Genomic DNA, 22,838 nt, shown 5'->3' on the forward strand with positions numbered 1-22,838 from the left:
AAACTGACATGAAAAAAAGATTCTGCAAATTAAAATGGCTCATTCAATGCCTGAAAAATACTAGTACGGTGCACACTATAGCACCACGCGATTCAACTACACACGTAAGAATTACTATACCAGAAGTGGATGCACCGTAAAATTGAAGAAGCTGGCGTATATAGGAAAAGCGGGACACTTGACTTTTTGTTATTATTTTTATAAAACTACCTTTTATTTCCTTTACTGTCGCTTCGCACAGTCTATGCCGAAGTCCGGAATGAAACGCTTTCCATCTTGCTTTGTTATGTTAAATCTGTCAAGCATTATAGAGAAAAAAAAATATATTACTTTATACAGCATAACTAATGATCTAGAACAGGGAATTGTTGAACTTTCACTGTTGAAGAAAAAACGGTAGCCTAATAACTACACTTCTATATACTAATAAGAGACGAAACCCGCCAGACGGGTTATTTTCAAGAGACCGCTATTGAGAAATGGAATGCAAAGCGTAGTTTTCATTTCGTTTACGATTTTTAAACAGTTGTTTTTTGGGGTTTATGGGGAGGGGGAGGTACCTAGGTTAGGTTAGGTTACGTATTTAATATATGCTATGCTTTACCCCCCCCCCCCACCTAATATGCAAATATATAGCCCAACTTTGTTTATAAACTATTATATATATACATTCTATTTTATTTCATTAGCATTAACCAAAGTTGACTTCTTTTGAAGTGTCGTTATAATGCACCAGTACCGAAAAAACATAGCAGTGTCGTGTTTTTTTTATTATTATTATGTAAGGAAAGCTGGTATAAATACAGATTTTCTGTAGCAAGTATGACTTAACCCTTGCTTTACTTTACTCTCGATATCAATAAGAATCTCCTTTGCTATGTACAATTAAAGAAAAAATTTTAAAATCAATTGGAAGTATGATGAAAAGTTTTCTTGTTGTGTTGCGGAGCAACACTAATGCTTCTGCAGCATATTTGTTTTCTTGTTATCAGCGGTCTGTAGCTCCGAAGTGACAAGAGATACAAACTTGTAATTTCTTAAACTTTTTCAGAACAGTTTTGTCACTCTCCTGCATAACATTAAATTAACTCTTTGGGAACCGTAGTATAAAATTTTCTGTTTCTTCTAGATTTCTTGAAAAAGTCGGTTTCGAATGCCAAATTCCGATTTTTTTTGTTGTTTTCTGAAATTTTTGGATTTGATTCCTGTGATCAAGTAAATCTATGAAATGTATGCAAGGTGGTTTGTGTTTTCTTACATATGAAATTGCTTCAATCCCACAGAAATATTTTCCGAAGTTGCCATGACGCATCAAATTTTTTCTGATATCCTATAGTAAAGTAAAGTAGTAGGTAAAGTAGGATTATTTCCAACGTGGAAAGAAAGATCTTGATGTTCTAAGTATTGGAGATGACATTAGTTTTCCAAAAATAAAATCCCTTCTGTGACTTTCTGTTTGAAGTTTTGATTTTGTGAATCAAAGCAAAACTCCATTCAAATCAAACAAGTTTGAATGCGGATATCAAATCATATTATCTTTTTAAAACATAAGCAAAATTTCTGCGTCTCTCATAATTTTTTGGAAATAATACCGCAAATCATAATTTCGAAACATAGAAGTTCCGATTCGTTTATTTTTTTTCTAAAATTTTAGATTTTGATGTTTACTATATTTTAGATGTTTAATGCTGTGAAAAGTAAGTATGAAGACATATACACTTCTACATCCGAAAATTAATTATACACTAAGAAATAAAAGTTTACACAATGAACTGTTAACCGCAGTAAATAGTACATAATCCTAATTCAGGTAAAATCAATATGGACATAGAGTTTGACGATTACTTTGCACAAACAGAACTCATTCCAGAAGTTCTCTAATTACACGTTGACCTTACAAATAATTACTTTCAATAATCATAATGAACCTGCACACATGCTACTGGAGCATGTACATTTATTTGCATTTGATATAGTTGGATGTGTTGCTCCGCATCTGTTACCCATCGTCACAGTTGCTGCCGCACTTCACGGTGCCTTGGCACTCGAGGTCTAGTTTATGATTCTAATCGTGCTGAAAGGTAATGCTTAAAAAAAAACAAAGCTTGATATTTCCGTACCTTGATGCATGAAGGTGTTGATTCTAGTATCTTAAGAAAATGAATAAGACTCCTCTAATAGGGATTGCAAATGTGTCACAATTTTCAGAGGCGTCAGCTCATCGCAATTGCATTAACATTATATGAGATAGGAAATGGGATTTAAGAGAGACAGCATATGCTGGTGCTTCTAAGACAATGTGACCTAGTGTACTTTATATCAAACCTTAATGTGCTTTGTTTTTATGATTCTAGTCCTAATAAGAAGAAAAGTCTATCCTGCGAATGCTGGAAAACTTCAGTTTTGCTCTCGTGTAGAATTTGAAGAGGTGGACTGGACTGGACTTGTTGATGCATTACGGTGTATATTTATTATTTGCAGCACAGTTACCGAATTGTACATAACCAAATCGTCATTTACTATGACTTAAATAACCATTTAAAAAATGGAGTACCCAAAAGTGTTCAAAGTCCAAATATTGTCTGACACCAAATGAGTCTTAAAAAGAAAGTTATTACAGACAAGTTTGATTTAAAAAAAACTAGTGTATCCTTTTTTTGTATCTGGTGTGAGTCCTGACATAAAATTTCTAATTTCAAATAAAAACTTATGTTTCAAAAGACTTCAAGTCTATAAAGTAAATGATGGAATTTTAGCTATTTGCACCACGAATGTCTTCTAAAATAACTTCTAAAATATTGTTAGAGAAACAAGACAAACCGTTGTTCTGATAACGTTTACGTTAGTGTCTTCTTAATGTATCGAAATTTAAGGCTAAAAATACAAAGACTAAGAAGTTTATATTGTTTTATTGGATAGCTGAAGAATAATTGTGGGGTATATTAATATATTTTTATATTGTGTCTTTGGATATTTTTTTTTTTCGTTTTTCACAGCTTAACTAATGCAATAGATAAAGAAAATAACGTAAAATCCTCTGTAAAGTTTTTGGACTCTCAAGTTGTATTTTTAAAACAACCGTTATAAAATCAAATTATATTTCGTCTTTCAAAAGGAAAAAAAGGTTGTGCTTCTGATATAAAACTTGTTCTGCTGGAATTTGTGATCTAAAGATCACTTAATTTACAAAATAACGTTAATAATTACTAGTTAGTTTGAACACTTTCTTGGAATCCTCTAAAGAAGGATATTGAACTAATTTACAAATTGCTTTTCTATGACAAAATTAACCTAAAATTAAAAAAAATTAAATCTAATTTTGTTCGCTATGGGATAGCAAAATTTACAAAGGGTAACTGAAAAATGCTTCTTCCAAAAATGTTTATAGTGATACTTTTAATATGTGATTCGGCTCATCCGTCCGAGATTTGAAGCCAAATAATACTATATACCATGATTATGTATACTTTGAAATTTTTCTTGACTTTCCTAATGTCAAGTCGAGTTATGGCATTTATGACTTGCATTCTAGGCTGTGCATTTTAGAGACTATTGCAAATTGAAAAGAAAAAAAAATACTACTGGATTTATATTTTCGCGTGTTGGTGTTACTTTAAAGCCTAGGTGATTTTGGTGCTCCATTATCACCTTTGGTTTCTGATCTTTGGTTTTTTCTTTGGTTTCCGAGTATACGATCTTACCATTGACCTGCTCTTTCGAATTTGAGCTATTTGGTCAAACAGTATTATCGTAAGCGTAAGAATTGTTTTTTCAATATAATCAAGAGTTGACAAGAATTTCGTTTTTTCATGGGAGGAGGATGATTTTCCACGAGGGAGATAAGACTGACAACAACTTTAACCCGTTTTTAACATCTAAAAGGGGAATTTTTTCAGAATTTTCATGAATTTTGAAACTTAAGGGTGTCACGATCCTCCTGGATCTCTCCCACAAGATTTGATGGCTTTGGGCTGCTTTTTGTCAACTCGTACTTTTTAGAGACTGTGCTTTGGTAGCATTTGCAGTCGAAAAAGTTGTAAATGAAAGCTAACGATATTTAGTTGAAATATGTAGCCAGTTGTAGAAAAAAAATTGTTGACTTTTCGATCCATCAGATTCTTTGTAGGCTTAATGAGGCACTACTTGTAGCGTATGATTTCCCAGGTTAGCTGACTTTTTCTGGGAGTTGAAGGAACTTTCGTCTTATGGGAAAACTCCAAGTCCAAAGTTTTTGATATCAGAACAGCGCTTTTGGGTACAAATTTGACTTTCTGCACAGAGGGAGTATGTTCTATATGTTGTCTTTGTAGTCATGTAGTCTACATGTGAAAAACGACCTGTGACGTATAAATGAGTGTTATTAAGGTATATTTTCCCTCTGAAACAAGCGTTTTTGCAACAAGCCTACAGCTGTAACTTGCACCAAAAGGACAAAATTCTTGTATCATTGGACTCAATAGTCTAAATTACGTCCATTCACCGAGCCAGAATTATGATTTTGCATAGACTTTTTCTTGGAAAAGAATCTGAAGTTGCTTAAAAAAAGAATAGAAAAATTGTCCTTTCAGCAATTTTTTATGTATTTTCAATCTAAAAACCATATACACCTGATTTCAAAAATGTAATTCGGCAGCTGGATAAACTTGAATCTCAGCTAGGGAATGGTATTAATATTTCCATATTACATTGAAAAATTTAAACCTTAGGAGAGCAGCAAAATCACATACTAGAAATTTAATGCTGAAGAATTACATGCTTCTATTCTTGGCATCACAACAAACAGAAAGTATTCAGCTTTAGATTATTGCATAGAAATCCAAAAAGTGCTGCAATCATTTGTGATGGACTCACTGCAAAATTTAATGACTTAATAATGTGCTTCTGGAGATCCGGTGTTATTTAGTCACTAAACAGTGTGTGTGCCAAAGAGTATGAGTAACTGATGAGAGTGGGAACTGGTGCTAGTGTGACAAAAAAAAAGCAACTATGAATGCCATCTAGCGTATGGTGACACTTGATATTTTTTCAAGCTCTCTAGTATTTTTCTGTCAGGAACTGAGATCAGAACTGTTAATATCCTAATTTTACAAATTATAGTAGCTAAATTAATTATTCTTATTAAAACACTGAAAAAGATGCCAAGTATCGCCAAATACTAGATGGCATTGATAGTTTTTTTGTTTATACTGCTGCCAGTGCCCACTCCTATAAGTTGCCCAAACTTTTCGATGTGTGTTTGTTCGGCCTGAAATACCTTTGAAAACTCCAGGCTAAAAAGAGGTTTTGTCATAACAAGCATTGCTAGTATGACTCGAGTTAATTTAGTTTATTTTTTATTTAAATTATTTGAATATTAAAACATTCTATGTGCAATTTGTTGTTAAATAATTTTATGTTTTCAGACATATAAATTTGAAATCTAGCTGTGCCTGTTAGCAATAGTAGGAGATGTTTTCGGCTTTCAAGAAACTAACCTCTAAGCAAGAGGTGCAAAATGGTGCTGCAAACGTGGGTGCTAAAGCTCCGCCAGCTATTGCTCCAAATCTGCAAAAGAAATTCTCCCGTGGTGTTCAATATAACAGTAAGCTTCAGATTTGCGTATATTACATCCGTAGTATTTTTCTTAATATGGAGCCACTTTTCAAGTTTCTTAACTTTGTCATGCGTGAGGAGATAATAAAGTTAGGAACAACTATCAGGATTAAGACTTAAAGAGCTAATTAGCTCCATTCTAGTTCGAGAAAGTACAAATCTGGTTCGCTAAAATTCTTGCAAAACCACTGTTTCCTACCTCATCCACATACGAGGATCGTTTGCAAGGTAATCTTTGGTTGGTTTGGCTGGTTCAAGGTGTAGGCAGGAGATGTTTAGGCTGATGTAAATTTAGAGCTAATGCAGAGATATGACAAGGGCTTTAATGTTTACAGTAACTATGTTGAAAAGTAGAGCAAGAATGCAGTTTTCAGATATATATATATATATATTGTTTTTTCTATAAAAAATTGGAGGTTACTTTCCAAACAACCCTCGTAGATATATTAAGTAGCCTATGTATAGATGGCATAATAGGCATGGATTTATGGGACTTGAATTTTTTATTTCTAACTCCAATAAATTTCAGCTATCGGAAATAGTTATTTTGATTGCCTGTACTTAGATTCCATAAAAGACGACAGCAAGCTTCAATGCCGGCTAATCAGAAAAGGCAAGTAGCCTCTGTCTATGTAAATTGAATTTTTATGCTCTTAACAGATTAAAGTCGAATGTCCATAGGTGGCAGCATACTTATGCGGTGATTATAGAGATAGCAAATATACACCAAGAGCCAAATGGGCATGGATTTGTGGGACTGGCTTTCGCCTTTTTTGGCACCAGAAAGTTCAGTGGTGGATGCTAATCTAGATACAAATAATAATTCTATCTGTAGCCCAAATGCTGCGTTTCGCCTTTGGGCCTGTTTGACAATTTAAAAGGAACGTATTTGGCTATTCACAATTCCGTTGGCATAAAGTGCTGCTTGGCATTTTGGCCTGTTAGATAGGTTAAAATGAACTACCTATCTAATTTTCAAAAATGATAATGAAACACTTATGGTATCTCTGCTAAAATTATATTAACTAAAAGTCAGTAATTTTAAACCATCACATGCACTAAGTATTGTAGTATAGTAAAATGTGAGGATAGTTTTTTTTTTTATTCTATCCTAATTTATGTGTCTCCCTTCTCTTCATTTAATATCTTTTTCAGATTTTAAAATCTTTTTGTATTTTATCCTAATTTTTTATCTCTTCTCTTCATTTAAATTCATTTTCAGTTATATATTAAATTTATTCTAAATCTCCTATCTGATAATAGTCCTTGTCTTATTCCAGTGTTCTTTTTTTTATTGTATGTGCTTGTATTTTTATTCTATTTCCTTTTAATTGTATGTGCTTCATAAAAGTGTCTTATTTTTGTTTTGTTGACCCACTACAAGCAAAGCTTCTTGGACTTAGTAATTACTTTACGTTTTGTAAACTCGGAAGCCTTGTGTAATTTATGTGATTAAATGTACTCCTACCTCTGTTCATTTTCGTTTGGAATGGGTTTGAGAAATTGAATAAATTTATTAATATCTGCAGCCCAATTTTCAGCTACCATATTTTTTCGTGTCTTCCTTTATGGCTTGAGAGTAGTTTGGATTTTGGAAATAGTTTGCTTCTACTCAAGCGGAAGATCTTTTTTTCTTTGTCAGGTTACTTCCATTCCTAGCTCCCTCCTCCTCCTCCCTCCTCATTCCTTCCATTACTTCCATTCCTAGCTCCCTCCTCAGTAAAAAATATATGTTGTGATTACCATATGACCAAGTTCTTTTTAAAAGTGAAGTTTAAAAATTTTAAGCTTAAATGAAGTCAAATTTAGCTTGCATGACATGTCAAATCTAAAGTGAGCAGAGAAACAACTGTAAGTAAAGAAACGAACAGAAATTAAAGCTAACAATGAAATAAAGCTCTAAGTTTTACAGCAAATTTCCAGAGATAGACGGGATTCGTCCTGAAACTCCCCAAAAAGCTGGACTGTTTTGTTTTTTGTTTTCGCTAGGCTAGGCATTTTTGGATCTTTCGCTGGTTTTGATTAAGAAAAGGTTTATCTTGAGAGTTCCATCCTGTGCCATGAAGGGTCAGTGGGTAGGGGAGAGTCGAACAGGTGTTAGTCCTATGATAGGTTGCGACCCTTAACAGGGGCATGGATACTATAATTTACTGATCGAATGAGTATTGTCCCTGGTTTCTACGACCATCTGTGCTCTAACATTAGGCTAGGGAAAAAGATAGGGACATACTGCTCTCTGTCTATCATAGTTTATGCTAACGTATAGATTATGGTTGATATATTATTATGTTTATATGATAGCCAAAATTTTAGTACTTTTTTAGATGCATATTTTAATGCAAAAAAATTAAAACTAGCCTTCATGTAGAATATATATGAGCATTAGATTTTTTTTTAGATATAATGCCCTATTTTTTTTATAAAGAAATAATAAACAGACGTCAAAATTTTCTGCGGTAAGACCTCCAAGCCGAACTTCTGAGCGTATTTTGATTTTGGTGCAAATGCTTCTCATCAATTTTTATTCTTTTTTACTGAGACCCAATTTAAAGCTGAAATCTTACTTTTGTATTTAATTTTCAAGTAAGGGCGTGATTGATTGATATTGATTGTGCATTTCCAGTGAAGATCATCATCAAAGGAGACCGCAATGTTGGGAAAACTTCTTTATTTACCCGTTTGCAAGGCGGTTCATTCGTTGAAGAATACACAGCAACGCCCGAAATTCAGGTGAGAGTTCCACTAATGCACGAATTTAAAACCCACGTACTTAACAAATTTCGAATTTTATAATTTAGAGAGTGATTAATTTGCATATATGCTACCAAAAAAGCTCTTGGCCACCGAAAAAAAAGGATCGTTGGATTTTTGATCCTTTCTGTTTTAGAGTATTTGGGGTTTCACTGTGCATGGCAGCTTGGACCTTCGGCCCGTGTGAATGATATTTTCTTTGTTCAATAGGGGCTTGGGAATTCAACCCTCAAAACTGAATAGTCTCTTTCCACTTGAAGTCATTTCTGTCAACTAATTTTAACTCAAGTCCCACAGAATAGGACCCATGCAGTGAAAAAAAGACATGAACTAAAATGGTTTTATTGTTGTTGTAAACTGTTGGTTAAACTGTTTTTGTTGTTGTCTCTTCTTTCTTTTCTTTTTTTGGAATCTAATAGCCTATTTCTATGCTGTATTTTAAGGGTACTTCTACTAGATTTTATGTTCTAGCTTGAACGTATTTGGCCGTTTATTCTAGCCACAAATGCTTCAGCTTGTATATAGACTAGCTAAAAAAACCATATATATAGACTGGCTATTGAACCTGCTTGGATGGCTCTTGGCTTGCAATAGCCTACTTTGCAAACATTCAGCCTGGCCCAATTTGCAGGCCAGGGTCATGACGTCATTCCAAGTTGAGTTTTTTAGATTTTTTTTCCTTTCTTTTTTATATTCGAGTATCTAATTTAGTTTTAGCATGCTGATATTTTCAGTCTGAGTTTGAAGCTTGCATAGTTTAGCTATTCATTCAAGACGAAAAAAAAACAATTGATCAGACAGTCTGTACCAACGACCTGTGAGTAAGTGATCCGTATTAATGGTAACCGAAACTTAAAAAAAAAAAGTCTTCATAGCAATACATACACCAATAGAGTCATTTTCTTATTGAGATTCCAAATTATATAAAATTCATTAAGTTTGAAGTTACCCATCAAAAGGTACTTGCCTGAGAAATTTTTCTTGATTAAAAATGGGGAAATACCACCAAAATGTGAGCGAATTTTGACGCAAAATATTAGAGAACCCGATTGTAGAGGTTTCAACCCCCTGTGTAAAAATATGAGGCTTTGTATTTTTCTACTACGAGAAGGATGGTCACGGATGCGTGTTTATTTGTTTGTTTGTTTCGTTATGGCCCAAAGTGTACCTAAAAACCGTCAATTGAAAACTTTGAGGTAGCCAATCAATCTAAAGTTGTTGAAAAACCTTATATTGAGGTTTCCAGTTTCAGAGGCAGCAATGTCACGCGGTGATACCTAAAGATGTACGTAGTCCATACAAAATAAACGATTGATATAACCATTGTTTTTAAATTTTCTTGTTGTAAAGGTGTCTTAAAACGTTTTTAATTTAATTACTGTTCGTTTTTAAACTTTTAGTTTTTGAAATCTGTAACGATCTCAATATTAATTCATTTCTGAAGAAAACCGAGAAATCTCTCAGGCGTTTTGTAGGCAGTGGCCTTAGGGGTTTCACGCATGCTGAATTTCATTGCTTGAGTTCCATCAAGATCGCACCTCCTTTTGGCGGAGCTTGATTCATGTTTCTAAAATTTTGCAAATTTGTCATGTGCTTTAAATTTAACAAATTTGCATATTTCGATTCCGTATAAAAAATAGGTTTTAATGTTGCATGTATTGTGATCAACCCTTCATTTTTTTTTTAGTTTCTGTTACTATTAACAAATTTCGCTCTTTATTTCAGTTCGCTGCTAAAAGCGGTCCCTCCTTCAACACCCGTTGTTTACATTCAATTTTTAATATTCGTGTAACCAAGGCTGTATCCAGGGGGGGGGCAGGGGGTTTAAACCCCCCCCCCCCCCGAAACGTTTGTCTGACATGTAAAAACGTAACAAAAATGGACATAAACAAATTTTGTTTGCGTTTTTTTAGTTTTTTTTGTATAAACCCCCCCCCCCCAATCTTTTTGTATACCCCCCACAAATGTTTTTCATCAGGATTTTCCCTGTTGACCCTGGTAGGAAGGCCAGGGAGATAATGCCCCTGCGAAACAGGAAGATATTAAACGATGTGTGTCAATAGAAAAGTGAGAAATATTTATCTTGAAATATCGGTGTAAACAAAGCTCCTGGTAGCCCCCCTCCCCCAGAAAATTTCCTGACAGCACTCAGGATGCCTTCCTACCCCTATTACTTTGTACGGCTGAGCATGTGAATGTGATTTTTATGTTACACAAAAATAACAGCACTATCACCTCGAAACTCCTATATTGCGTGCTTAATCCAAAAATATTCTGACGAACGAAGTGTATTTGATGTTAATCCCCCCCCCCCTCTCAAAGCCATTGAAGCCATTTAAATGGAATAATAATTATTTTGAAAGCCCTATAAAACTTAGCATAAAGGGGGACAGTCCCCTCATATAGGGAATTATTTCTGATCGTCAATTATTTCTGATCGAGTTTCAATTTCGCGCTTTACTTTTATTTGAAAAACTTTTTTTTCTATTTAATTTTACAGATAGATTGATAGAACAAGATTGAAGATGGGTGGGTTTTCACTTTTGTTCGGCGTCTAAGCTGGTTGGGTAAAGCTGACCATGGACCTATGAGGGAGCTGTCCCTCTTTTATGCTAACTTTTATAGGGTTTAAAAATAATTATTATTCCGTTTCAATTGGCTTCAATTTATTGACAAAGTGACTTTCAAAATATGAATTTTGAAATAGGGCTTTGATGATAAAAATAAAAAAAAATTACCTGTCAAAAGTTTGAAAATGCAAATTGTCAAAAAGTTGAAATCTAAAATTTATCATTCACTTCAAATTAACTAGGGCGTGATAACAAACTCTACGTAAAGAGCGACTGTTTCTAATAGTAATCAAATCTCTGAAAAATAAAAAAAAGATGACATATTACATCGGAGGAACTTTCTTGTGGGTGACTTCCAATGTGTTAGTCATTAAGCTTAAAATTACGCATGAAAAGCTATTTAGTCTGAGAAAGTTTGTAAGTCTTAGAAAAAGGAGAGCCTACCCTCCGAAAGAGGAGGAGTCTTGTTGAAATTATATCAAAGTCAGTATGTAAGAGAACTCTTTTAAGGAAGCTTCAAGCTCCTGTCTACCGAAACACAAAATTTTGTTGTTTTCCAAGAAGGAGGGTTACGGACGCGGCATTTGTTTTTGTTTTTTTGTTTTTTGTTTTTTCAGAGGTAGTCATCTCGAACCAGTGATTTGAAGATATCGGAGAGGGTTTATTCATACGATTTTGGTAGTTCTAGTGCCCTGCTTAATTAGAAAAAGAAATAGCATCACAGCAAAGTGGCATATTCTGTCTTCTTGTGGTAAAAAACGACAAGTATGACCAAGTTAGGGTCTAAGTGCTTTCGAGGGAAAATTCTGGAATAGCCAATCGGTTTGGAATTATGGAAACTTTTCTATTTATTCTTTCATTTTCTGCAGTCATCACGCTGCGTAGCAGCGTATTTGTTCCTTAAGATGCATACAATCTTTAGAAAATTAAATTAAAAAAAACAAGTTTTTTAAACTGAAAGTAAGGAGCGACATTAAAACTTAAAACTAACAGAACTTAGTCCGTATATGAAAGGGGCTGTCCCCTCCTCAACGCCTCGCTCTTTACGCTAAAGTTTTTTATTGTTTAAAAAAATAAAGTTGTGAGACAGAGTCAAACTTTAGCGTAAAGAGCGAGGCGAAAATAGCGACGAAGACCACACTGCCTTTCCATAACAAACAACAAAAGTACGAAGAACAATAGGGAAATCTTTTTGCAAGACAGTGGAGATAATTTGAATGAATATTTCGGCCCTATGTCCAAGGGCCGTCCTCAGCAAGACAAAAATATAAAAAAGAATTTGCTCAAGTAACTCCTACTTTTTAAATATTTCGGCCCTTGGACATAGGGCCGAAATATTCATTCAAATTATCCCCACCGTCTTGCAAAACGATTTCCCTATTGTTCTTCCTACTTTTGTTGTTTGTTAAAGAGCGAGGCGTTGAGGAGGGGACAGCCCATTTCATATACGGAATAATTTCTGTTCGTTTTAAGTTTTAATGTCGCTCCTTACTTTTAGTTAAAAGAACTTGTTTTTTTTTTATTTAATTTCTGATCGTTTTTTAGTTAATGCAGCTTTTATTTTGGCTCACCATCATTGAATAAGTAAACAAAATTTGCATAGAAATTTTATACTTTTCTTTTTCTAAATCGCTGTCTCCAAATTTGGTTCTGACGTAATTTACAAATTAACTTACGTAACGAACTTCTATATTCGTATATTTTGCTTCTGGCAAAAAATACAAAGTTGCAGATTTTTGCAGATATGAGTTTGAAACCTATGTTATAGGGTTTTCTGATACGCTGAATCTGACGGTGTTATTTTCAATAAAATTCTTTCACTTTTAGGGGATGTTTCCCCCCTCTTTAAAAAATCAGGTAAATTTTCTCAGGCTCGTAGCCTTTGATGAGTAATACTAAACTTAATAAAATTCATATATTTAGAATCAGCATTATAAACCCATTCTTTTGATACATTTATTGACATCAAAGTTTCGTTTTTTAAAGTTTCGATTACTATTGAGCCGTATCGCTTGTTTTTTTTATTGTTTTTTGTTTATTACGTATATGTTATTACGTTTATGATGGGGTTCTCCCCTTAGTCAGTACCACGCTCTTTACGTTAAAAGTTAAAAAAAATTTTAATTCACAAACCTCTGAATTACAAAGGCCGTTTAATTAGAATAGATAGCTCTTTTGAAAGCACTAAAAAAACTGTAGCGTAAAGAGCGAGGTATTGACTTGAGGGAGAACCCCCTCATATACGTAATAATTTCTGTTCATTTTAAATTCTAATATTGCTTCTTACTTTCAGTTGCAAAAATTTGGTTTTTTAATTTAATTTCTGATCGTTTTTTAAATAATGCTTGGAAATCCGGCGCCCCCTTCATAGAAATGTCCCTTACCCCAAAGAAACATCCTCCACGGAAAGATTCTCCCGAGTAACCCTCTCCTCCAGCCCCCCCCACCAGAAAAAAATTCTTCCTGAAAATGTCTGTATATTTCAAAACAACCAATACAATATGTAAGCAATGGGCCAAGTTCATAACTTGCAGGCTTTCCCCTGGGAACTGTGGGGAATTAAGTCATCGTAAAAGACATATTTATTAGATTTTTGAATATGCTGAACAAAATGGCTATCTCAAAATTTTAATTAGGTAACTTTGAGAAAAAAATTAGCGTGGGAGGGGGGCTAGTTGCCCTCCAATTTTTTTGGTCACTTAAAAAGGGCACTAAAACTTTTAATTTTCGTTCCAATGAGTCCTCCTACGATATTCTAGGACCACTGGGTCAATACAAATACCCCTGGGAAAACAAAAACAAAAAACAAACAAATAAACATGCACCCGTGATCTTTCTTCTGGCAAAAAATGCAAAATTCCACATTTTTGTAGATAGGAGCTTGAAACCTTTACATTACGGTTTTCTGATACGCTGAATATGATGGTGTGAATTTCATTAAGGCTCTATAACTTTTAGGGGGTCTTTCCCCCTTTTTTCGAAAATCAGCCAAATTTTCTCAGGCGCTTAACTTGTGATGGGTAAGATTAAACTTTATGAAACTTATATATTTGAAATCAGAATTAAAATATGATTCTTTTGATGTATCTATTGGTACCGAAATTCCGTTTTTTAGAGTTTCGGTTACCATTGAGCCGGGTTGCTCCTTACTTACAGTTCGTTACTACGAACTGTTTGATAAACGGCTTATATATACATTTATTCTTAAGTTCTTAAGTTAATTTTTGGATGACTCGATTCATTTGATGCTTTGTTTATGCAGATTGATGTATAATTACTCCCCAGATATTTGGGAGCAGGTTCAATGGGCCACTCTGTGGGCGAAGTGTCTGACCCCTCAAAAATATTGTTTTGGTCGAGTTATTAATCATTAGGCTAGGTGTTGGGTATTTCAGATAAAAATAGAAAGAGGAGAGGGGCTTGGGAAATTTTACTTCCGGGGGCATAATGCAGAAATGTTTAATACGTGGCATAAAAAAAAGGATCGGGGTATGGGGGTGTCCTCCTTATAAGTTATTTGATCAAGTAACTCGTATAGAAATAGGTTTAAATGTTGAACCTTAAATTAACTCTATAGAAATAGGTGTAAATGATGAACCCGACATTAGTTTCTAATATTTTGGAATTCATTTTTGATTTTTCAGACCTCTTGCCCCAAACCCCACCCCCGAGAAATATTTTAAGAGCTGCATTTGAATGTCACTTGCATTTCCAAAACTGGATTTTAATGACACAGGCTGGGGGGTACCTGTTTCCATCAGTTTTAAGAGAGCCTAGACCAAACGGCTCGGAGTCGTAAACTGTAAGTTAAGATTTACCCTTGTCAATAGAAACCGAGCTCTTATCAGCAAAATTGTGATTACAATACATACATTAATAGAATCTAGTTTTTATGTAGTTTTTAAATATGCAGGATTCATTCATTTTGAATTTGCTCATTACGAGAATTTGTGTAATTTTAGGGAAGGGGTTTCAGTGATATCAAGGAGGCACACTTGTGCCTCTTTAAAGAGGCGACCCACCACAATGTTAAGCGATTTCCGGTCCTAGCGGTCGCAGAGAGACAGCGGTGATCGTATTTTGTAGCCCAAGTTCCAACTAAGAAACGTGCAAAATTTCACCCCCCTCCGACTTTATCTTCATGGGTAAAAGGGGGCCGGAAGTTTCGAGCCTCCGACCACAGCCCCTCTTTAACGTTGTCCGACGTTAAAGGGGGATACGTCCTAAATCTAGGACGTATTCAGGCAAAAAAAAGAAGTAAACACTTTGTTGTGGCATGATCTTTTCTGTTCCACAAAGATTGAACTAGATTTTCAAATGATCGTCCAAATTAAACCTCTTATGATAATCTGGGACAGCAAAATCGATACGATCAGCCTTGGAAAAAAACAAACAAGCTTGCATGACTATATTTCTTAGGAATAGTCTGAAATTACATTTTTCTGAAGATATAAGCCCTAGGGCACAAAGACATATTGAAGTTGATTGTATAATTTTCAGCAAGGTCCTTTTTTTAATTATTTGAAAAAAACTACGTTTTCTAAAGAGTTAAAGAGGCTGAGTCACAAGTTCGAACCTTAAAACGTACAGGGATTAGGAGGTGCAGTTGGGGGGCTGCCGCTCCCCAAACCCCCGCTTCCGTATATGAAAGGGGCTGTGCCCTCCTCAACGCCTCGCTCTTTACGCTAAAGTTTGACTTTCTCACAACTCTTTTTTTTAAACAGTAAAAACTTTAGCGTAAAGAGCGAGGCGTTGAGTGAGGGCACAGCCCCTTCCATATATGGAAGCGGGGGTTGGGGGGCGGCAGCCCCCCAAATGACCTCCTAATCCATGTACGTTTTAAGGTTCGAACTTGCTGGACTCAGCCTCTTTAACTCTTTAGAAAACGTAGTTTTTTTCAACAATTAAAAAAGGACCTTGCTGAAAATATACAATCAACTTCAATATGTCTTTGTGCCCTAGGGCTTATATCTTCAGAAAAATGTAATTTTTCATGTATATATATATATATATATATATATATATATATATATATATATATATATATATATATATATATATATCTATATATCTATATATCTATATATCTATATATCTTATATATATATATATACATATATATATACATATATATATATATATATATATATATATATATATATATATATATATATATATATATATGATATATATATATGATATATATATATATATATATATATATATATATATATATATATATATATATATATATATATATATAAATATATATATATATATATATATATATATATATATATATATATATATATATATATATATATATATATATATATATATATATATAGTATGTGTATGAGGTATATATATATATATATATATATATATATATATATATATATATATATATATATATATATATATATATATATATATATATATATATATATATATATATATATATATATATATATATATATATATATATATATATATATATATATATATATATATATATATATATATATATATTCGAGGATATATGCACCAGTATTTTCCAGTGTTCTTCCTGTTTTTCTCCTTTAAATCTAACGGTCCCTTCTTCTATTTTCCGCTTTTGTTTTGTTTCACATATATTTTCGATTTGTGTATGATTTGACGTTATACTCATCTGGCGGATGCACGTTTATTGTTCTTTTATAGTTGTTTCTGTTGTATTTTTTCGGCTTTGTTTAACCATATTGATGTTATTCTACCCTTTATTTGTTTTTAGTTATTTTATTCTTGTTCCGTTTTTCCCTAGGTGGCTAGCATACATTGGAGCTATAAAGCTACAGATGACGTCATAAAGGTGGATATCTGGGACATTGTTGACAAAGGAAAGAAAAGCAAGCCAAAGGATAGTCTCAAGCTAGATCTTGATTCGACCCAAGAGGAAGGTATGGCTTAGGATGCTGAATTTCTAGATGTATATAAGGGAACTGCTGGTGTTATCATGATGTTTGATATGACGAAAAAGTGGTAAGTATATTTAGCAGACATTGTTGCCAATTATGATCGCCCGGTATCGTTTATATTTTAATAATAAAGTCAGTATTAGGCTCCTCGGCTGTTTAGGTTGATTTTTATGTTACCTGTTGCACAATATAGATAAATAAAACTGAATTTTTAAATGACATTGTTAAATAAGCAGTTAAAGCAAAATTCCATTTTGGTTTCTTGGAAAAGAACTAGAGATTTTAGGTGTAAATCGATTATTTCATTTAAGTACTTGACAACAGCACATTAAGTTTTTTAAAGAATTAAACATTTTACCTTTAGAAGATTTAATTTTATTGAAAAAAGAGAAATAAAATTTGGGGTCAAATTATTGAGAGTATTATTTGCAATAGTTGATCGCCTGTTCGTCAAAAAATTAAAGCTGAAGTAGTGTTGAATATTTAACAGGATTATAGTTGTAATCTTGAGCCTCCATGACTTTAACATGTTGTCTGAGATCAGAAATTCATAATTATCTAATTTAGGAATGAATAGAGAACAACAAGTCATGACTCACCTCCTCTCCCCCGTTTCCGAGGGGAAGAGCTAACGAGTTTCCAAAGGTCTCGGAATGATTTGTACTTTTTTGGGGTTTTTCAACTATGTACTTAAACCATATTACTATGTTATATGTGTAGTACTATGTGTATTATATGTTACTAATATTACTATGTAATATATATATATATATATATATATATATATATATATATATATATATATATATATATATATATATATATATATATATATATATATATATATATATATATATATATATTATAGTATAGTAATATAATTATAGTAATATATATCTTACTATGTGTAGTATATACTTAAAACCGTATTACTCTTTCTCTTCCTCTTCTTATTCTTTTTAATTTGGATTGCTATGGTGACGCTTTCGCCTGACCTCATCACCAAAATCAACTTTCAGGTCCTCATTATGCTCTAATATACAAGGATCTGTTGTTTCGACATTTGTGGAATTTCATTTTGGGTGTGTAGTCTGTTAGTATACAAAAAAAAAAATTCAAATGCTACCTTTTTTTGAAAATAATGCATTGGTTGAATCTTTTTAACCTTAACTGAAAATTAAGCTCATATCGATATGATAGCAGTATTAGGTTTGTGTTCCTTCATATGCAATTGCGAAAAATTATTTTGGTTGCAGGAGAAATGAAGATGGTTAAGGCAGTGGATTTACCAAAAAGTATCTGAGTTACTAACCCAAAAAGTATCTGAGCTTATTTAAGATGATTTACAAGTGGAATGTGTGAAATTACTGGTGCCATGGACGTTTCAATAGAACGTGAACACCATATTTTGTGCAAAGAACCAAACATGAAAAAATGTGTGCCTGTTGAGGGCCACATATTCTAGCAGTCAAACAAGAGCGCTAGAACGAGAATTTCTCAAGACTGCTTGAAACTATTGAATCTATAACAAAAGAGCAGACAAAACAGAGGATGGAGCAGATTGCTCCAAAGAATGTGAAGTCGGTTTCAATAGTAGCTAAGCTTCAGTCTGCAGTATTTTAGGACTAATAAAGCTTTGTTTGTTCCTATCCCAACGAAGGTAAAATGGTCAACTATAGGTCCAAAACAATATGGACCTATTCCTGTAAGCTGAATAAATAATTAAGAGAAAAAGACCCAGTTTTAAAAATAAAAAAATCAGCTTGAAAAACTGGTTCGAAAAACTTGCAAACTTACTCAAGGTTCATTAGAAAGGGTTCCACCGTTATAATTGCTAACAGCTGTTTGCAAAACATTTTATCAATTTGCAGAAGTTTCAGTGTTGACTAGAGTGATGTTGGCTCTTATATTTTGTGCAAATGAATGATGAGGTTGATTTAATGTGAGGTTGACAACCTCACATTTAATGTGAGGTTGATTTAATGTGAGATTGTGAGAATGATTAATGAAACATAAACAAAATTTGAAAGACGCTTTTAAACCTTTAAACAGAAAAGGTTTGAAGAGCATTAAACAAGGATAAGAATAAAATGGAAAACACAGAAGCTGCTTCTAAACTATTTATCAAAGGGAAAAATTTTCAAGTTTCTATTTAATGCTTCATTTTTATTAGTCTTGACGTCTAAACTCACTAGCAATTTTATCCGACAACATCCATTTTTTTAAAATCAATTTACCAACGACTAAAAAAAACACCAATGATTTTTTCGTCAAGACAACGCCTCTTTTCTCAAATGAAGGAGATAAGATAAGATAAGAATTTATTTCAAAAAAATCGCTATCACAAGCCCAAAAAGGGCCTAATTCGGACTTTGGAGTCGACAACAAATAAATGGTTACACTAAAAATGCAAAGAACAACAACGAAATAGAGAAAACCCTAATAAACATCATTTAAAAGTCAATAAATAAAACTTTGAAAAGTCAATTAAAAAATTAAAAAAAACGAAAATTGATCCAACAAAACTTATAGCGAGACATAAATGCATTAAAAACTGGTCAAACTAAACTTAGAACGAGACATAAATGCATTTAAATTAAAAGGGATACTAAGAAAGTGTCAGCAATTAAACTACAGTAAATCAATGAAAGAGTTAAAAACAATAAAAACTGGTCAAGAAAGGGGGGGGGGCAAGCAAAAGAGCGCAAGAACCTGGGCAGTACCATCAGCTAATAAAAAAAAAAGAGGGAAAAAAGAAACTATTGAGACATTTTATTCATTTTCTCTGTAATGAAGGGGATAAAAGTTCTTTCGTATCTGGAAGTAACGCAGCGAATGGGGGACAAAGCGGGGATGGGCTCAGAAACAGCTCGAGGCGACTGTGTTCTGGATGGTGAGTGACGTTTGGGGAAAATACTTGCCGTCCGAGGGTTTGTTATGGCATTTTTTGCAAAACGGGGGGACGACGAAACTCTCCTTTGCTCCAATGTTTTCAGATTAGCCTTATTTAGAAGCAGGGAGTATGGCACCTTGCCTTCTTTGAAAATTATTCGCAAGGCTCTTTATTGGATTGATTCAATTTTTTCCGATTTTTCACGAGAGATACCAGGGTGCCAAACCGGATAAGCGTATTCGAGATGCGGGTGGACAAAAGACGCGTAAATCCTTAAGGAATGGGAAGTGGGGCGCTAAATTTTTTTAGGAACTTAAGGAGGGCGATAAACACATTAGCTCTATGGATGATGTCCTCAACGTGGATATCCCACGTTTAATTTGACGAAATTGTGACGCCAAGTAATTTAAATGAGGACACAGAAATTTCAGGAGGGATAGGATTAAGAAAATTGGGCGAGGATTTGAGGAAAGAAATGGGCATTATCATGGACTTAGAGGGATTTACTGTCATGTCTAAGTCTAAGTCCTCGTCTCCAATTTCATTGAGGATACTCATAGGGTCACTTATCAAAGTTCTGAAGCAAGTTTCAACAACCGTTAAGTCATCAACAAATTTCCATCGGTCAGGAAATCCCTTTGCGAGGCTGTTGATCATTACTGAAAAAAGGAGAGGACCTAGGAGATTACCTTGGGGTATGCCTTTGTGGACAGGGAGAGGATTTGAATAATAATTTTGGTATTTGACAACTTGCGATCTATTTGTTAAGAAGGAGGCAACTAATTTCACCAGTAAGGGATCAATATTGAACTCGTTGACAAGTTTCTCAATTAAAATATTGTGGTTAACTAGGTCGAATGCTTTCTGAAGGTCGATGGAAATTAAATTTAGCCAGGAATTAGGTTTTTCAAGGATTTTCCGATGTGATCAATAAGAGAAACGAGATAACGGGAAGTAGAGGTGGATTTTAGGTTCCCAAATTGTTTCAAGTCAGTAAGAGGTAGGATTTTTCCTTTAGCCAATCTGCAAGTAATCCTTCATAAAGTTTCCAGAAAATAGGAGTAAGAGTAATAGGCCGGACGCCTTCAAAACCAGGCTTTCCGTTTTTCTTTTTCAAAGGGGTTATGAAACCCTGTTTCCAAATTATAGGAATTTGCCCAGACTCGGTAATCTTGTTAAACAGGAAAGACAAGGGCTTAGACAAGAAATCACCGAAGGCACTAATAAGAGGAAAGGGGATATCCAAAGGACAAATACTTTTCTTTCTTAGTTTTTGAATTCTTCTTTCTATCTCAGACGGAGAAACGGTGGGTAAATAAGGGGAAAGGGCTCCTGATGGTAATTGGTCGGACAGTGGTGGAAGGCTCTGGACAATGGAAGCGAGGAATTTATTTAGATTATTGGCAGTAATATCAGGAGACTCGGGTAGATTGAAGTTAAGCTATTCAAGCCTCCTGTCACACAGATTTTCAACCTCAGAATACCAGTTTTTTGGTTTATTAGTGAACAATACTTCGACCTTATTTTTGTAGCACAATTGTCCCAATTTGCTAATTTTTCTTTTAATTGATTTTCTCAGTTTATTGGCTTCATCTAGTTTACCATTTTTGAAAAGTTTCAATTTGGTTCTAATTAGTGTTTTTATAGTTTGGTTAATAAAGGGTTTGTCACTGGAGGAATTTTTAAATTTTTTTTCCGGGAAGCAAATTTGATATTTGTCAATTAGCTTTTTGTGGAACAAAGCCATTTTCTCATCAATATTTTTTAAACTATAAACATCGGACCAATCTTCAGTATTCAGCCACATACCAAAAGAATGAAGACCAGAATTTTGAAGAGGGCGATAACTGCCATAAGGTATTGAGAAAGAATGATTAGAATTTGAGGAGGGGGATAAAAGAATCGAAAGATGATAACTCCCACCTAATGGAGGCTGAGGTGAGGGAGGGTTGTAAAAATTATACATATTAGTTAAAATAACATCAAGAGAGGTATTTCCCCGAGTCGTTGGTATTTTAACAATCTGCTTAACTTTAAGTGAGGAACAAAATGAATCTATTTTAAGGTCGTTTGCATCGCCAACTAAAAAAAGACCAGCATTGGGGTGTTTAGAAATAACAAAATCAGCACTTGTCTGCAATTGCTGGATGAATTTACGTTTTGACTCGATATTTTGGTTTGGGGACTAATAGAAAACGGCTATTGCCATAATATTAAATGGACGAGGGAGTACTTTTGGTCTAATACTTAGCAAGAGGATTTCATCATACTCGGATAAACTAGGGACTCGAATAACCTTTGGATAAAGGTTACTCTTAGTAAAGAACAAAACACCGCCACATTTTTTTCCAAGTGGGTGGTCTAAAGGACGGAGTTTAATAAACTCTGAATAATTTGTCAGGCGCAGAGACCCTGGGTCGTGGGACTGTACTTCAGTAATAGCTATAATATCGATTCTATGAATTAACTGAGTTTAATGCAGAAAGGCATAAACCAAATAGGTGTTAACAGGTTGAACTCTGGTTGAAAACTGAAACAAATTAAGGAAGGAACAAATTAAGGAACAAGTTGAAGGATGTGTTGTTGCAACGTCAACTGTTCTCTTCACATTTGGTTGGCTCTGAATGTTATCGGTTGCTCTGATAGTTATCATGTTAGACTCTGATTACCATCAGATGCTCTTCAAATGTTGAGGCAATTGATGCTAATTGTTTTTGGTGTCTATTGTAAATTTTGAATGTAATCTACAGAATCTCCAGTTGTCAAAAGAAGATTAGAATGAGATCCAAACTTCAGAAGAGGAAACATTGCGATTACTCTTCCCGAACGACTGTGTTAAGCACAACCAATATTACCGAAAGCATAAGTAAAAACAAAGAAAGAAAACTTGAACTTGTTGACAATATACATGATTTATACCTCTCCATGAGGAATCAGAGTAGAGGTGACCCTATTGATCCCACGAGAACACCATATATGGGCATAGAGTCATTAGGGAGAACACGTGGTTAATGGGGTCAATGACCTCTTTTTCCAAGGTCGATGTTGTTGTTGTTGTAAGTGCACGCTCTCAGC

The 22,838-nt window shown here is 33.9% G+C and overlaps 1 protein-coding gene across 1 annotated transcript in view; it reads left to right on the top strand.

Annotated features, from left to right (window-relative positions):
- The window catches only part of LOC148941438 (rab-like protein 6), a 121,692-nt gene that overhangs the window by 40,410 nt on the left and 58,444 nt on the right, over positions 1–22,838 (top strand). The window contains 3 exon segments of the mRNA XM_089104649.1: positions 5,403–5,581; positions 8,216–8,322; positions 16,717–16,934. Coding sequence (XP_088960775.1) covers positions 5,449–5,581; positions 8,216–8,322; positions 16,717–16,934 — 458 coding nt within the window. The 5' untranslated portion in view covers positions 5,403–5,448.

The sequence above is a fragment of the Artemia sp. Qi Xiang Cuo genome, chromosome 18 (assembly GCF_049724085.1).
Source record: "Artemia sp. Qi Xiang Cuo chromosome 18, ASM4972408v1, whole genome shotgun sequence".
Classification (NCBI taxonomy): Eukaryota; Metazoa; Arthropoda; class Branchiopoda; order Anostraca; family Artemiidae; genus Artemia; species Artemia sp. Qi Xiang Cuo.